We start from the raw sequence: 18,171 nt of genomic DNA, 5'->3' as shown, positions 1-18,171 counted from the left end.
GGCCACTAATAACGGCACGAAATACAACAATGCAGTCATAGGAGAGAAAGAAGGGGCTAACAGATGTTAACTCATGTGAGAAGCTTCCCTCTGTACACTTTTGCTCCCTAGTCCGAGAGCTACAGGGATTGAGTTTACGATGGGAAGCAGCTACGCGTTAAGCACTTCCAGTTTGAAGGCTCCTGGCGCTGTACAATAATTGCTTTTAGTGTAAAGCTACAACTGGAATTGAAATGGACTTTCCGCACATTGGGCTTCTCTACACAAAGGTAAAATTCCGCACCCTTCTGCTTCTGGATTCTTCGTGGGATTAAAATCGGCTCCTTTACACGGGCTTCTTTTTGGAGGTTATCTTTCTTGGCAAGTTTGATATGTTTCGATATACAGCCACTCGATGGCGCTGCGGTATAGTGGAACTGCGCATTTTCATGAGGCTTCTGAGGCGGGATATAGCGGGATAGAGAGAAAATACGGGACTTTCCTCATCATGAAAAAAACCCGTGATGATGGTTACAAAGAATGGGAGAGGCCCCGGAGGATGACGATGTCATGTAAAGGACCTGCAAACAACCATGAGTAACCAATCTCGATCGCAGGATAAAAGACCAGTGTGGAGAAGCCCACTGAAGGGAATAGTGCTGTGTATACATCCTGCTTTGTTTTATCTACACAGTGGGATGGGACATCGCTGTATGAAGGCGGAAAGGTTAATTCCTCCTCCTCCTTTCTTTTCAAATATAATTACGTCCTCTTAATGGGAATGGTTCTACTGTTCTAACTTTTTTTAAAAACACACAATTGTCTATAGAACTGAGTTGGGAGGCGACTTTTTATTTTGCCCTCCCCTTGCTGTGATCAAAGCAACCAGTCAAGGTAGAAAAAGGTTGTTCAAAGAAACGCTCTCTTTGTTATTACAAGACACTGGGGCTTCCTGCTACAGCCAGGAGGATCTCTGAACTGAGTGTGTCTTCGTCACCTGCCCCACCCCACCCCTCAAATCTCTGCGGTCCTTGAAATCTTTGAACGGTGGGGCTGCTTCTCACAGAGGAAGATGTCCCCTTCTCAGCAACATTTATTTATTTACGTTGTTCAGTCGTTAAGTTGTGTCCGACTCTTCGTGACCCCATGGACCATAGCACGCCTGGCCTTCCTGTCCTCCGCTCTCTCCCGGAGTGTGCTCAAGTCCATACCCTTTGGCATTGCCCTTCTTTGGGACTGGAATGTAAACTGACCGTTTCCAGTCTCGTGGCCACTGTTGAGTGTTCCAGATTTGTTGGCATATTGAGTGCAGCACTTTAACAGCATCATCTTTTAGGATTTTAAATAGCTCAGCTGGAATACTGTCAACTCCGCTAGCTTTGTTGTTAGTAATGCTTCCTAAGGCCCACTTGACTTCACTCTCGAGGATGTCCGGCTCAAGTTCAGTGACCGCACTATCATGGCTATCAGGGACATTCAGATCTTTCCTGTATAGTTCTTCTGTGTATTCTTTCCACCTCTTCTTAATCTCATCTGCTTCTGTTAGGTCCCTGCCTTCTTTGTCCTTATCATGCCCGTCTTTGCACAAAACGTTCCCTTGAGATCTCCAATTTTCTTGAAGAGATCTCTAGTCTTTCCCATTCTATTGTTTTCCTCGATTTCTTTGCATTGTTCATTTAAGAAAGCCTTCTTGTCTCTCCTTGCTATTCTCTGGAGCTCTGCATTCACTTGGGTATATCTTCCCCTTTCTCCCTTGCTTTTCGCTTCCCTTCTTTCCTCAGCTACTTGTAAAGCCTCATCAGACAGCCACTTTGCTTTCTGGCATTTCTTTTTCTTTGGGATGGATTGAGTTGCTGCCTCCTGAACAATGTTATGGACCTCTGTCCATAGTTCCTCAGGCACTCTGTCTGTCAGGTCTAGTCCCCTAAATCTATTCGTCACCTGCACTGTATATTCATAAGGGATATGATTTAGGTCATACCTGAATGGTTTAGTGGTTTTCCCAACGTTCTTCATTTATTTATGATTACTTATTAAAAACATTTATATCCCACCCTGCATCATTAAGATCCACTTCTAGCTCTCCTCCCTGTGCAAGTCCGTTGCTCTATGCTAGGCTTAGCTGCTTCCCATGCGTAAACATAGGAAGCCCCTGAGACAAGGCCGGACTATTTGTCCAATTAGCTACTTTGACTATTAGTGCTTTTCCCAGGTCTAGGGCAGAGAAAGGTCTTTTCCGTCCCCTGTTACTGAGCCTGGTTTTGTACCTTCCATGTGCAAAGCATGTGCTCCACCATGACCACTCTTCTGATATTGTTTGCTGTTGTTTTTTAACACTTATAAAGGGCCTGGATTTTTCCAAGCACTGCACATGTACTGAAGCCAGACAGTCCCTGCCCTCGGGCTCACAATGTGATAGACATGATACAAAAGGAAAAAGGGAAGGGGAGGGAAGAGGAAAGCAAACACTGGAGTAGCAGGTCCTTTTCTGGCCAGTGGGTGGGGGTGGTCTTCTCTTTGACATGATGTTCCTCCTGAGGGGCAGGGGGGACAGGCCTCCTCTGGCCTTTGGATGAGAGATGAGTAGACAGTCAACACAGAGTAGAACTTAAGTTGGCTTGGCACGACACTGTGTATTTCTGGCATAGAAATTGTCCATCATGGATCACCGCAGTCAGGCTTGCTGTCTGTGGGACGCTGTCTGCTTTCTCCCTTCGTTAGGTGGTTGGCGTGGCAGACCCTCGAGCGTTTGCACGACAGGAGCTCCAAAAGACTTATCAGATTGACGAGAACAACGTGTTTGATGGTATGTGTTTATTGCATCTTTACCCAGTCCCTCCTCTGTGCTTGGCATGGAGAAAGTGGAGAGGGAGACATTTTTCTCCCTCTGTCATAAGACTAGAACCCGGGGTCGTCCGACGAAGCGGACTGGTGGGAGATTCAGGACAGATCGAAGGAAGGACTTCTTCACATAACATGTACTTAAACTACGAAATTAGCTACCTCAGGATGGAGTGAGGGCCACCAGTTTGGATAGCTTTAAAAGGGGGTTAGAGAAATACTTGGAGGAGAAGGCTATCAGGGCTACTAGTACTGATATCTCTGTGCTACCTCCAGTTCAGAGGTGGTATGCCTATGTACACTAGTCGCTGGGGACCATGGGGGGGGGGGAGGGTGCTGTTGCGCTCATGCCCTGCTTGTGGGTTCCCGGTCGACAGCTGGTTGGCCACTGTGTGAACAGAATGCTGGACTAGGTGGAGCCTTGGTCTGATGCAATGTGAACCTTCTTATGTTCTTATGGAGTTCACAGCCACATAAGTGGCTCTTTTCCCACTCCCCATTTTATCCTCATGACAACAAGCAGTGAAGTACATGAGGCTGAGAGATTTTGACCGCCCCAAGGTCTTCCAGTGGATTTAGTAACATCAGAGGTGGCCCCAGGCAAATTTTTTCCTGGCTCTGCCAGCCAGCCCTTCTTATTTATTTTATTGCAGGGGGGCTCATCTCCCTTCTCCTCCTCCTCTCCTGCTGGCAAGAGGAAGCATTGAGGCAGCCGCCTGGATGAGACTGCAGCCCTGCAGCACACCATTTTAAATGAACCATGGCTAGAGTGTTGGACTGGGAGTCAGGAGATCCGGGTTCTAGTCCCCACTTGGCCATGGAAGCTCCCTGGGTGACTCCAAGAGTCACAGACTCTCAGCCCAGCCTACCTCACAGGGTGGTTGTTGTGAGGATAAATGGAGAGGAGGAGGACAATGTAAGCCTCCTTGGGTTCCTTGCAAGAGGAGAAAAGGCAACAAATAAATAAATAAACCATGTGAGGTCACACCACCACACCGCTGCCTGTCAGGGGGTCATTTGAGGTCCTGCCAAATGACATTCCTCTTTGGGGGTTCAAAGCCTAGTTTTTAATGTAGAAAGATCAGCGGACATCTGGCTTTGTGCCACTTCACACATTGTATTTTTCAGGTGCAAGAATGTATGTATTATGCCTGAACAGGGAATTGCAATCCATGTAGTAGGTGTGGGCCGTGCATGCTGGCCCCATCCCAAATATCCCTGTGTGTGCCAGTCCTGCTTGTTCCATCCTTGACCTTTCAACTGAACCTGCATAGATACCGCTGCACGACTGGGAACCACCGCAGTTCCCTATTCAGAAATAATGCCTGAATAGGGCTTGTAAGATTGTATGTGCTGAATGCGTAGTTGTAAAACGCATCCATTCCAAGGTAGATCTTCCTTTTAAAAATATTTTTTTAAAAGAAAACATTTGATAACCAAAACACATACAAAGTAATCATTTTAAATAATACAGCAGTGTAATATTTGCACCTTTCTGCTCCCACTTTGCATGCCGTCACTGTTGAATCTCATCCTTTTCAGACTGGAGAGCAGCAGCCGAGAGAGACCGGTTTGCAGATGCTGTTATCATAGCAACTCCTGACAGCCTCCATAAGGTACTGCCAATGTCTCCCACACCAGGATTGCATTTGAATCACTTGAGGTCCCCCCTATGCAGGCAGTTCTCAGTAATGGGGCTAAGCTTAGCCCTGGGTGTGAAATAAAAATAAAGGTAGCATAGAGATGTACTTTGAAACAGGAAGGAGTGTAGCTTTTTCTGCTGTGGAGTGAGCTCTGTCCCCCTCTCTGCACACCCATCTCCCACCTTCACTCCTATAATCACACCGTTTTAGTCTGGGGGTCCCAATCCTGTCAGGTGCCAGTCACACCAGATTTGTGGCTTGCCAAAGTGAGTCAAAGTCACAGATGTGTCAGATTAACAGTTTATTGTGTATGCACAGATGATAAATGGATGCAGAAGGAATATGCAATGACAGCTCACACCTCCCTTCAGCAGACCAAAGCGGTCCTCTGCCACAGCTGATTGTGTGCTGGGGTTCCCACACCCATGGACCACGAGATTTCTCCAGGCTGGTAGTGCACGTTTTCCCCCAGGGTGGCACACTCACCTCTCCCCATTCAGGAGAAGGGGGGCTTTCCTTCTCATGGGAAGCGAAATTTATCTCAGCTCACAGAATGAGATCATACAGCTGGCCAAAACAGCTGTGGCTGTACTTGCTTGTTATCACTGACCCCTAAACTTCAGTTAGGCTTTCTGCTTTCCGTTTTCCCCAGTGCCCCCACAAAATACTTTGCAGGTTTATTTACTCAAACATTTGTTTGATGGTTGCTGTTTTTAACACTCTAAAAACTGCTCTAAGAAGGGGAAGGGGAAGGTGGCTTCTTGAATGACGCAAAGACCAGCCAATCAGCACTGGTGCAAAGCCTTGCTGCAAGAAGGGAGGGGATATGGGTTTGTGGTGACACAGGAACTGGCCAATTGGCACTTTGTGAATCCATCTTCTGCTGAAACTCAGCAGCCCAGTTTCTGTTGAATATGGGATGTGCAGCCAAAAATGTCACTGTGCTTCCAGAGCAGGCTGACCACTACAAATTATGTATGTCTGCATGCGCCAAAAGAAAATCCTGTTTCCCTTTATTCTGAGGGTGGATTAAAACATTGGTTGTGTTATGCTAACTTATGGTGGTCTGTTTCCCATCAGGCACCGGCGGTGGCTTTTGCCCACAAAGGATATCACATCTTGTTGGAGAAGCCCATGGCGGTAAGTCCTGGCAGCCTGTAGCTCTAAGATTTGAGGGAGGAAAATGTTGGGGCAACAGTGATGCACAGCTAAGCCGGGTGTGTGATGGCAACGCATGTAGTTGCAAGGGTGAGCGACGTGCATTTAAGCGCTGCCTCAGATTTTCTGTAGAACATCTTGAGAGCTAGTGACCTGGTTTGCGCGATCAAAATATTTAAATTGTGGCAAGTGCCGGGCGCAGTTTCCATAATCACCGCCTGGGCGCGGCTTGTTGGGTCACCCAAACCTGGACGGTATGGCTTGTTGGAGGGGGAAACAACCCTCCAGTAACCCTACGACAGCCCATGGGTTATTTGAGGGTTATTGCCCTCTGAAACAATCCATGTGTCAGGGTTGAGTCTAAGCTCAGGGAGATAGTTAGCAGCTCAGATTCAGAAGAGGAGCAGCCAGAACTGGGGGAGATATTTTCACAAGCCAGTTCAGATATGGGTAGGTGTGCTTCTCAGGTTACCAACTCCCAGATGGCCCCGCATGAAGCTTCCTCCTCACCCCCCTCTGTGAGAAGCAGCGAGCAGGAGGAGGAGGGGATTGAGGACTGTGACCTAAGAGATGTGAGGCGGTGGCGCAGAGCTAAGAGGGAAACGTCAGGGGTGGAGCTCAGACGGTCGAACCGGTTAGCGATGCAGGGAAGCATCACACAAGGGGCGGGACCTCCCTCCCTAAGCCTAGCCAGATAGCCTCCCTTTCAAACTGCGGGCAACTTTCGGTGATCCCCTTTGAATCCCCTGAAGGCATTCCTTTGCAGCCAGAGAGTCTTCGAGGATTTGTATCTGTAATGAACCTGCGAATAATGAATTAAAGGCGTGAGACTGAAGCCTCCCATTCTGTGAGTTTGCGAGTGCTTAAGGAAAGAGGGGGCCAAGGGGTTTTGTGACACCATGCTGCCTGGGTTCAGACAACATGGCAAGCTGCGTCAGTGAGGGTATTTAGAGAAATCCATCTGGCATTCTGCCGTTGTACAAACCAGGTCATACTCTCAGCCTAACATGCTTCACAGCATTGCTGTGAGGATAAAATGGGGTTGGGGGCTGTGTATGCCATTTTGAGTTCCTTGGAGGAAAGGCAGGTATAAACAGAATAATAAAATAAATGTGCAGATGGAGGGAAAAGTAGATGTACGACTACTTCACCCATCCAATTTTTCCAGTTTCATTTGTACTCTTGGACCTCCCCTTCCTGGTGTGGTCTCTGATCAGCTCAGACATCTCTAGGAATGGGCAGAGCTGCTTCACTAACCCCGGCTGCGCAAACACACTCATGTGCCGATCCAGAAGTACATCCACACTGCAAGCCGGAGGCCTCAAGGGATGTGTAGCCCCTTCCAGCACCAGTTGAGCCCGTATTCCCCGGTCTGCCTTTCGACTGACCAGGAGCGCCTCTGTCTTGTCTTGTCTGGATTAAGCTTCAATTCGTTTGCCGTCATCTAGTGCGTCACTGAGTTCCGGCACCAATTTAGAACTAGAAGAGCTTCCTTGACTTTAGATGGAAAGGAGAGATGGGGTGTCGTCGGCATATTGGCCTTTGGACTGGCCAAATTTGCCCATGACCTTTTGAAATTCTCTGCTCAATTTGCAGGCACAGAAACTGGGGGAACCATTTCACCAAATTCCTTGACGGGGAGGAGCAGTTAGCCCTATAAAGAGAGACTGAAAGAACTGGGCATGTTTAGCCTTGAGAAGAGAAGACTGAGGGGAGATAGGATGACGCTCTTCAAGTACTTGAAAGGTTGTCCCGGAGAGGAAGGCCAGGATCTCTTCTCCATCATCCCAGAGTGCAGGACATGGAATGATGGGCTCAAGTTACAGGAAGCCAGATTCTGGCTGAACATCAGGAAAAGCTTCCTGACTGTTAGAGCAAGATGACAATGGAACCAATTACCCAGGGAAGTGGTGGGCTCTCCCACACTGGAGGCGTTCAAGATGAGGGTGGGCAGCCATCTGTCAGGGATGCTCTGACTTGGATTCCTGCACTAAGCAGGGGGTGGGACTCAATGGCCTTGTAGGCCCCTTCCAACCCCACTATTCTATGATTCTATGATTCTCCAACCATTATTTATTTGTGTGTGGTGAGTTCACCAACAGAAGTGGCAGTAGGACGCTTTTTTTTTTTAACTAGGGTTTTCTTTTCTTTCTTTCTTTGCTGCTGCAAGTTGGAACAACAGCAACTGCGTTGGCTGCCTGGCCGCCATTTTGCATCTTCCAAAATGCCCCAGACGTAGCATTGATTTTGGGCATCGTGAGGGGAAAATGGCGGCTTCCACACAAGCGCGTGCACACGCACGCACACACACACACACGGTAGAGACAATTCTGCAAAGTGGCTGTTTTGTTTTGTTTGTTCAAGGGTGGGGGTAAGAAAAAGAAAAGCCTCAGAATTTTCCTCAGAAGAATGTGCTTCTGGACAATCTCTGCCCAGCTCTAGTTAAAATAGGTAAAGTAATCAGTGTGGCCATGTCTGATCTTGTTGTCCATGTTTTTCTTTGATGGATCAGGTAACACCAGAGGACTGCAAAGAAATCGTTCTGGCATGTAAAACCAGCAACATTATCCTTTCAGTATGCCATGTCCTGCGTTACCACCCGGTTTCCCTGAAGATAAAGGTAAGTTAGCCAGGCTAACAATGATTGAGCTTTAATGAGCTTCTGCCACGCGCTTAAAACTTGGTTATTCAGGCAGGCATTTGGGGTGGGTTAGGGTATTTTTAAATAATGTTTTAATGTATAATTTTACTGTTTTAAATTGTACCATTGTACATCACCCAGAGTGGCCGGGTGACCGGCCACATGGGCAATTAAGAAATTTAATAAATAAAATAAATAAATTGTACTCTGTGCCCTTAAAAATACCACTCCCTTTAATAACAAACTCAGGTAGTGAGTGCCAACAGGACTGTAGCCAAAACAGCTCACTGAGAAACAAAAGGGACGTATCAGCATGTTCCAGGGAACCCCAAGATTTGCAGAACTACAAAAAAGTCTTTAGGGGAAAACCTTAGGGAGGGCACCCCTAAAAAAAACAACAGCAGTCCAACAAGGACTGAGCATGATTTGTACCCACAGAATGCTGAGTGTCTGAAAACCCCAGGGGCGGAGGAGGGCAGAAGAGTGGAATATCTGCAATGTTTTGTCTCACTTTTAATTCAAAAACTCTGCATCCGGCTAACACTTAAAAGTGGGAAGTATTCTTAAGTGTCAGTCCTTCTGGAGCAGAATGAGTTGTTGGGATAAGTCTCACATTGGTTAACAGGGACTGGCCAACGAGCTCATATTATGCCAGTAGCTGCACTGGCTGTCAGTCCATTTCCGGGCCCGATTCAAAGTGCTGGTATTAATATTCAAAGCCCTTAACGGCTTCGGGCCAGATTATCTGAAGGATCGCCTCCTCCCATATGCACCTGCCCGGACCTTTAGATCATCCTCAGCGGTTCTTCTCTGTGAGCCCCTGCCAAAGGAAGTGAGGTGGGTGGCTACCAGGAAGAGGGCCTTTTCTGCTGTGGCCCCCCGGCTGTGGAATGAGCTCCTCAGAGAGGTACGCCTGGCACCTACATTGTATTCCTTCCGATGCCAGTTGAAGACCTTTTTATTTTCCCAGGCATTTTAGTATTTTAGTTTTCGAGTCTTTTAGCTTTGCTGTTTTAAATCTGTATTTTAAATACAGAAAATAACAGAATGAAAGTTAATAGAGATAAATGCCAAGTTCTGCGCCTAGGAAAAAGAAACCAAATGCACAGTTACAAGATGGGGGATACGTGGCTCAACACCACTACAAGCGAGAACGATCTTGGAATTGTTGTCGATCACAAGCTGAATATGAGCCAACAATGTGATGTGGCTGCAAAAAAGGCAAATGCTATTTTGAGCTGCATTAATAGAAGCATAGCTTCCAAATCCCAGGAAGTACTAGTTCCCCTCGACTCAGCACTGGTTAGGCCTCATCTGGAGTACTGTGTCCAGTTCTGGGCACCACACTTTAAGAAGGATGCAGACAATCTGGAGAGGGTTCAGAGGAGGGCAGCGAAGATGATCAGGGGACTGGAAACAAAGCCCTGTGAGGAGAGACTGAAAAAACTGGGGATGTTATGCTTTGAGAAGAGAAGACTGAGGGGAGATATGATAGCGCTCTTCAAGTACTTGAAAGGTTGTCACAGAGAGGAAGGCCAGGATCTCTTCTCGATCATCCCAGAGTGCAGGACTCAAGTGACAGGAAGCCAGATTCCAGCTGAACATCAGGAAAAACATCCTGACTGTTAGAGCAATACGACAATGGAACCAACTACCTAGGGAGGCGGTGGGCTCTCCCACTCTGGAGGCATTCAAGACGAGGCTGGACAGCCACCTGCCAGAGATGCTCTGACTTGGATTCCTGCACTGAGCCGGAGGTTGGACTCGATGGCCTTGTAGGCCCCTTCCAACCCTACTGTTCTATGATTCTATGAAATCTCTGCATTCCTGCTAGGTTTTATTCTGGTTGTATTGTTATACTGTGGCTTTAATGCTTTTATATTTTATATTGTTTTACTGTGTGCTTTTTGGTTTTGGTTTTTGTGAACTGCCCAGAGAGCTTCAGCTATTGGGTGGTATAGAAATGAAATGAAATGAATGAATAAATAAATAAATTGGTTGTTTCGCATATTCCGGCCATATGCAGTCAGTGCTTCTGTTTCGATTGCACTTTGTAGATTATACTTTACTTTGGCTATTGGGCAGTATGGAAATTACATACATACATACATACTTACATACTTATCCCTTGACCTGAAGATTGTCATTGAGGGTTGACTTTTTTCACATTTGCTTCTATGTAGGGGTGTGTGTGTGTGTGTGTGTGTGTGTATGTATGTGTGGCAAAATTCAAAGTGCTGGTGATAACCTTTCAAGCAAGTTTGAGAGCTGCCTTCCCTCGTGAGTAGCGAGTTGGAAGCAGACAGTTTGCTGACAGTGAGCTGACAGTGGGCACAGACAAAGTCACTCTGCGCTCTTTCACAAACTCCCCTTCCATCCGCCCATTCATTCTTGCACACAGACACGCTGCCACCGGGCCCGCCGTGCTCCATGACTGGGCCTCTGCGCTTGTGCCTGCCAGCATTTTGCCGAGGAGCACGAGAGTGTCACGCCTCCCTCGGAGTCCTCCGAAGGCGAAAGGGGCTGGCAGGCACCAGTTCTGGGGGAAAGGACTAGCACAGAAGTAGCCCGAGCCCCCTGTGGAGAAGCCACGCCCGGAGGATTCAGAGGGCGAAGTTCCACTGGTCCCAGCAGAGCGAAGGCGGGTCCGTGACGAAGAGCAACGAAGGCGAGCCTCGGTCCGTTTAAGACAGAGAGGCTCCCAGAGGGCTGATAGCCAGCAGCTGTTCCCGGACGCCACCATTCAAAGCAGGAAGCAGGCAGGGGCAAAGCTGCTGAAGAACAGCGTCGTTTCCACGTGCCGGATCTCGTCAGCCCCGCCTTGGTCCTGAACCTGAACCTCAGCCTTGCTCCTGAATCTTGTGTTGAAAAACGCCGGCAAAAAAACCATCACAAAGCCAAAATAAGGGTTTTCATCAGGCACCGTGAAAAGAAAGAGAACCTTCCTGAACACTTCTCTGCCATGCCTTCTTGGACTGGTCAAACTGATAAAGCGCCCCCCAGCTCTAGCCTTCTCCTTTCCTAGCCTTGGACAGGTTTACGGCCCGGCTCATCAGGCAGTGAGTTATTGCTGCTGTTTGCTGGCCAGGTGCAGCCAGCCAGCAAGGACTGACGGAGAGTGAGAGAACGGCAGGCAAGCGCATGCAGGAGGCACGGAGGCCGAGGGGGTGGGCTGGATTCAAAAGCTTACTGAGATGCAGCTCATCTTTGGACCGGAAGGCCCCCTTCCCATGCTTGAAACCCTATATGGGTTGGGACCGGAGCACCTAAAAGACCAGCTGCTCCTGTGTGAACGTGTCTGGAGTTTAAGAATGGTCTTAGAGGCCTGATTACCCGAGATGGGGTCTTTGGAATTCCCTTACCAGGAAGGTTCTCTTTCTTTTCTCGGTGCCTGGTGAAAAACCTTATTTCAGCTTTGTGATGGTTTTTTTGCCAGCGTTTTTCAAATGCTCTCTGTCATTTGTACGTTGTGTTGTTTCTGTTGTATTTTATGACCCGCTTGTTCTGTAAGCTGCCCTGAGAGCTGTGGCCAATGAGCAGCAAACAAACAGCGCCCCCGAATAAAAATATCAACCCACCCGCCTCTTTGTTAATCACACCCAGCAGTACCTCATTTGCCGGCTGTCCAGGTAGTGGGGACATCTGCACTTAGAAACAGGGCCTTTCAGCGGTGGCCCCGAAGTTCTGGAACAACCTTCCTCTGGAAGTGAGGAATCTTTGCTTGCCATTGTCAGGGTGGACACTTAGCCCATAGAATCCCAGAGTAGTTCTGATTCTGAGGAAGAGCAGTCGCTCCTGGGAGAGGAGCGCGCTCCTCTTTCCCAGGGCCAACAGCTGACGGAGATTCCTCCCACCAGCATTCCTAGCTTAGATAGCAGTCCAGGGAGTGACAGAGCACGGGAAACAGACTTGAGGGATGCGTGACGCCGACGCAGAGAGCGGCGCCAAATGGAGGGCACAGAAAGGAGGCGTAGTGCCCGGTTGGCGCGCAAACAACGGCTGCGCCCAGAGGATCCAAGGGAAAAGGGGAGGGACTCTCCCTAGTCCTTAAGTTCAGGGGTCTGCCAGTAATTCCCTTTCAAACGGGGACCAACTGTTCCAACGTAGGGCATAGGTGCTCTGCTGCTCATATCTAGTTGCTAACGGTAGAGTTGTTAAGTTGTAAAGGAGGAATAAAGCTTTGAAAAGAATCAATTTGTCTGTGTCTGGACTTGGCTACTGGATTAGACTGAGAGAGGCCTCCAAGGAGCCCTTGACAGCCGTTTGGGAAGGCTGTAATGCTTTCTTTTTTTAGGAGCATAGGAAGCCACCTTATATTGGGTCAAACACTTTGTCCACCTAGCCCAGTATTATCTACTGTGACCAGCCATGGCACTCTGGGGACTTAGGCAGGGCAGAGGCCTTCCACATCACCTTTTTGATCCTTCTGGTTGGAGATTGAACTTGGGATCTCCGGCAGAGAAGGGTCTTCCCCGCTATTTGACCCTTTTAACCGGATTTGTTGGGGGATTTTAACTGGAGGTGTTGGGGAACAATCAGGAATTGTAACCCCCTTGGGGCAGGAACCTTCTACATGCAAAGCATTTGCACTTTCCCTGAGTTGTGATCCCTCCCCCCTCCGCTTTTTTTTTTTTTTTTTTTTGGCTTTTAGGGTCTCCCCTTAGAGGGATTGTCTTTTGAAATGTATTGCGTATAACACTGTGTGTGTGTTGCAAAGTGTTATTATATTTTATTATGCTCACTTTCCTAGGGAGACTTAGAGCAATAAGAAATACAATTTGCAATTATTTAAAATCAATATAATACAATTAAGCAATAACGTGTAACAGCAGTAAAGAATCAAGAGTTTGTTGTTGTTGTAATAGATTTTTATATGATTCTAGCCATGCTGGCTTTTCCTGTGTTTGTTTGTAAATCACTGGAAGGATACCATGTGACTCTAGAAATCAATAAAGGGAATATCTTTCATGGGCATTTGATGGCACAAAGAGAATGGCCCCAATGCTGCAGGAGTAAGAAGTAAGTGTGGCCATGTTAACCATCCGCCCTGTTTTTTGTCAGGAACTGCTGGACGCTGGGCTGATTGGAGACATCTGCCACATTCAACATCTAGAACCTGTAAGTACCACTGTATGTTGATGTCCAGAAAAGTTCCCCTCTGCTCTCATCACATTTTACTGCTCATTTTTCCTGCTGTCATTCCCTTGTGTTGATTTCCGGTTTGTAAGCTCCTTGGGGCAGGACCCGCTCATTCTTGTTCAACTGCCATTTCTGAGGATGACACTACATAATTAAAAATACAAAGTGATATGTTCTGAACCTGCTTTGTCTCACTCGTAAAGTCTCCTTTGCTGTGGTATGGATTGGATGGGGTCTGTGTGTGTGCGTCTCGTTTCCCGAGTCTGACCGTAGCAGTTGCAGGTTCAAGGGTCCAACAGTTCCAAGGTGGTCAGTACAAACAGGGATCAGGCAAAAGGCAAGGTCTCAACAGTCCCAGGCAACAAGGTTCTAGGGCAATACAGCAGACAAGGGCCAGGCAGGCGGAGGGTCAGAGTTCAGTCCAGGTAACAGGCAACAAGGTCCTAAGGTAACAGAGCAGACAAGACGGAGGCAGGAGGAGGGTCAGGGTCTAGTTCAGGTAAGAGGCAACAAGGTCCCAATCAGCCTCTGCATATAAGACAAGCCTCAAACCCAGTTCAGGTGCTGGAAGCAATGGTTGATGCTCATCTGTAGCAGAAAACATTCTTGCCAGCTCTTGGACCTGGCTGTGATTATTCTTGAACCCAGAACAACTCTGAGTGTTCTTCAGCCTGTCCCTATGTCTGGTTTTGTGTTTCTTAGCTTTGGACTGCTACTCTTGGCTTCTTGATCTTGAACACCGCCTTGGGCTCCCTGGATGAAAAGGCGAGATATAAAAGTAAAAATAAAGTAACTTACTAGTAGTCATTATCGACCCCTAATCTAGAAATATACACAGGGGTAGGCAACCAGATGTTTTGGACTACAACTCCCATAATCCCTGATCATTGGCCATGCAGGCTGGGAGTTGTAGTCCAAAAACATCTAGAGGCCACCAGGTTGCCTATCCCTACTGAAAGCGGTTCATGACAAGAGAGAGGACATTGGTAGTAACATACCATCTCTGTAATTAAAATAATTTTAAAGGAATTTATAAAATATCAGTAATTACCCATTTTTTTATTACCACTTGAGATATTTTGCCAAGGTCTCTGAATGCTTCAAATACGATACAGAAATATTATTATTCCCATCTGTAATGCATAAATCTTGGGGATTATTTGTAAGCTTCTTGGGGCAGGGCCCCTCCCCTCTGCAAATCTCCATGCACAGAGATGGTGAAATAATATTAATGATGTTGATGGGACACGCATGTTAAGTTTGTCTGCAAATTGTGCAAGCCCCATATATTTTAGGGCTTTGTTTTGTTTTGTTTTACGCCAGTAACACTTTTGTCCCTTTTTAGTTCAGCAGCAACACCTTCTGACCCAATGGGTTTCTGTTAGAGGAAGAGCTGCCTCTTCCTGCTGCGGAGAACTCTGGGGAAGCAGTCTCCTGAGTCATCTTTCCCAACCCTTGCAGCAGGGGTGCAGAACCTTAGGCGCCGAGGGCCAAATCTGGCCCTCCAGAGGATCCAGCCGCCCCTCTGGCGTTCCCCAGAAGGCCATGCCCCCCTCCTCTGACTCCATCCTCTTACCTCCCATCATCACCATCATCCCACTCCTCAGCCAAAAGGCTCCTGGCGCAGCTTATAGTCAATGAGCAAAGAAGACAATCCCTGCCTTCAGCCTTACAATCTAAAAAAGGCACAACACGCAAGGAAAAGGTGGTGGGGAGGGAATGGGGGGGAAAGTACTGTCATCAGGGCTGGTGGGATGGGCCTCTTTCCCCGCTCTCATCTCCCAAAGGAGGGGCCGTCCAGCTGGAGCAGGCCCTGCTGTTCCCTTTGCCTGCTCCTGTCTCCTTCGCTCCTCCTTCTTCCCCACAGGGCCACTGATGTCAGTTAGCTACCAATCAATTGGCGGATTCCCAGCATTTGTGCAGTTTTCCCCCTATTCTAAAAGGTTGAAATGCCTCTGCTGAGGCTTAGCCGTTGATAGTAAGAGCTTTAAGATAAAATGTGCTGATAGTTTTGGTTTTTTGACCTGTCTCATTTGCCCTGTCCACCATGGCTCCTTCCTTCCTTCCTTCCTTCCTTCCTTCCGTCCTTCCTTCATCTAGGTTGGATTCTGGCATTTTGCACACTCCTTCGTGCGGGGCAACTGGAGGAATGAAGCCGAAAGTTCTTTCTCTTTGTTGGCTAAATCATGCCACGACATCGACCTCATTAATTTTTGGATCGGCGAAAAAAGGTATGATTCCAATCAGGCAGCTCTCTCTTTATCTGTGGTTCCCCATAGGAATAACATCAATGTTAATTCTCTCTGAAGCCATGATTAATGTTACATTCCCTCAGATGTGAAAATAGTTGACGTATGACTTGTGGTAAATTTGAACACAGCATGTGTCGCCTTCCGCAAGGTCAGGTGGTGTGTCCACCAGGCCCGAAGCATGTATTCTGACTGGGAGCAGCTGACGCTGAGACCTTTTTCATTGCCTGCTACCTGATCTCTTTAACTGGGGGTTGGGCCCTCTAGGGACCTTTTGGATGCAAAGCAGCAGGTACTGTGAAAAAGAAAAGGCAAACTCCACGTTAGGTATAACTAGGAATTGAGAAACAAACTGCCCATATCGTACTGCCCTTATACGAATCTATGTTGAGACCACACTTGGAATACTGTGTACAGTTCTGGGCAGCACACCTTAAAAAAGATACTGTAGAGCTGGAAAAAGCTGCAGAAAAGGGCAACTCAAATGATCAAGGGGCTGGAGCATCTCGCCTCAGAGAAGGTTACAAAAGCTGGAGTTCCTTAGCTTGGGGAAAAGGAGGGTCAGGGGAGACCTGACAGAGGTCTACAATATTATGCATGGTGTGGAGAAAGTGGATAGGGAGACATTTTTCTCCCTCTCTCACAGTACTAGAATCCCACAGCATCCCATGAAGCTGACTGGTGGGTCAAAGAAAGGACGTCTTTACACAGCGCACGAACGATGGAGTTGGCTACCACAAGCTGCAGTGATGGACACCAATTTGGATGGCTTTAAAGGGGGGTTAGACAAATTCCTGGAGGAGATGGCTGGCAAAGGCTACTAGTCCTGATATCTCTGTGCTACCTCCATTTCAGCGGTATAGAGCCTATGGTCACCAGTTGCTGGGGAACATGGGTGTGAGGGTGCTGTTGCACTCATGTCCTGCTTGTGGGTTCCTGGTCAACAGCTGGTCGGCCACTGTGTGAACAGAATGCTGGACTAGATGGACCCTTGGTCTGATCCAGCAGGGCTCTTCTTAGGTTCTGCTCTGCTGGATAGCCTCTCTCTCAATGCCTAGGCAGAGGTGTTTCCTGTCCACTGCGCTCTGATCTTTTTAGCTGGAGATTGAACTTGGGCCCTTCCACGTGCCAAGCAAGGGCTTTTCTACATATAGTTTAATTATATGCTGCTGTGTAAAAAAGTCCTTCCTTTTTTCTGTCCTGACTCTCCCACCATGCAGCATAATGGGATGACCCCAGGTCCTAGGCTTATGAGAGAGGGTGCTGTTGGGCCTCTCGGCCTGGCCTCAACATACCTCTTTTTGTTTTTTCTTTCAGATGTTTGAAAGTGTCTTCTTTTGGCAGTCTCTCCCATTTCACGGGAGAGAACAAGGTTTGTCAAATTTTCCTAGTGTGCATTGATTTATTTAGAGGCAGAGTTTGGGGTGCCTGACCCTGAATATCATCCAATACTACTTCTAATTATTTTTCATTGTCTGTACTTCTCACTCATTCACTACTGCCACATAAAGGGACTGTTCACACAACATGCTAACCCACACTCAGTGGTTGATTGTGGGTTGTCTTGAATCGTGGGTTGTTTGTTAAACCATGGGTTAGCATGTTGTTCAAATGCAGCACGTTTTCCGCAGGGTGTGTTATTGTGTTGTCTGAATGCCGCCAGGATGGTTTGTTAATCATGCAGTGTGACTTGTTAACCACCCTGAACAACCCCAAAACAAACCATGGGTTCTCAAGGTGGCTTCTTTGAGAAAATAAGCCATGCTGCATGGTTAACAAACCACCGTGGCTGTGTTCAGACAACACAATAATCCACAGTTCAACAAATAACCCGCAGTTCAAAACAACCTACACTCAACCACTGAGTGTGAGTTAGCATGTTGTGTGAACAGCCCATAATGTGAATGTTCTTGATTTCTTTTTCTGTTAGAACTTTTAATTTCTCTTTTCTTTTGTCATAGTGCCAGATTTACATTCATTACGTTTTGGACTTCTGCCCCTTTAATATCCCCCCCCCCCATTCAAATGCAAGATTATCTCTTTAACCTTCCAACAATCAAACTGCATGATTATGTCTCTTGCTTTATTTAACAGCTTTGCTGCTCTTGATTTAATTCTAAAAGCTAATTCAATTCCTAATAAGTATTATACTTTTTCCTCCTGACAATTTCAATTTCTTAAAACAAAACAAACCGCTAGTCCTTATGGCTGTCAAGGTAGGCTTCTGAAGCTTAAGTTAGGATTTTTTCAGCAGCTGGTGTGAGGTTTCAATGCCCTGATAGATGTTTTCCCCCTCTAAGATTGGCAGAGGGGTTGTAGCTCAGTGCTTTGAATTCAAAAGGTCCAAGGTTCAGTCCCCAGTATCTCCATTTGAAAGAGAGCAGCAGTGGGGGAAAGGACCTCTTTCTGACACCTTGGAGAGCTACTGCCAGTTGGAGTAGGCCATACTGGTCTAGATGGGTCAATGGTGTGGTGAAGGATAAAGTAGTTCGGGGAATGTTTGTAGAAGCACAATAAACCT

The 18,171-nt window shown here is 47.3% G+C and overlaps 1 protein-coding gene across 4 annotated transcripts in view; it reads left to right on the top strand.

Annotated features, from left to right (window-relative positions):
- Window positions 1-18,171, top strand: part of LOC146335373 (uncharacterized) — a 41,907-nt gene that overhangs the window by 5,960 nt on the left and 17,776 nt on the right. For 2 of the 4 annotated variants that reach the window (XM_084821935.1, XM_084821936.1), the window contains exons 3-10: window positions 2,701-2,785; window positions 4,363-4,436; window positions 5,544-5,603; window positions 8,134-8,241; window positions 13,324-13,380; window positions 14,104-14,166; window positions 15,502-15,632; window positions 16,968-17,022. In XM_084821935.1, the coding sequence (XP_084678061.1) occupies window positions 2,701-2,785; window positions 4,363-4,436; window positions 5,544-5,603; window positions 8,134-8,241; window positions 13,324-13,380; window positions 14,104-14,166; window positions 15,502-15,632; window positions 16,968-17,022 (633 nt within the window). The remainder of the gene's footprint in view (window positions 1-2,700; window positions 2,786-4,362; window positions 4,437-5,543; window positions 5,604-8,133; window positions 8,242-13,323; window positions 13,381-14,103; window positions 14,167-15,501; window positions 15,633-16,967; window positions 17,023-18,171) is intronic. The other 2 variants (XM_084821938.1, XM_084821939.1) reach the window with 1 other exon arrangement.

The sequence above is a fragment of the Heloderma suspectum genome, chromosome 15 (assembly GCF_057233095.1).
Source record: "Heloderma suspectum isolate Gila_16-S chromosome 15, 16-S_ref, whole genome shotgun sequence".
In the NCBI taxonomy this organism is placed as follows: domain Eukaryota; kingdom Metazoa; phylum Chordata; class Lepidosauria; order Squamata; family Helodermatidae; genus Heloderma; species Heloderma suspectum.
This window is presented reverse-complemented; position numbering and strand designations above follow the sequence as displayed.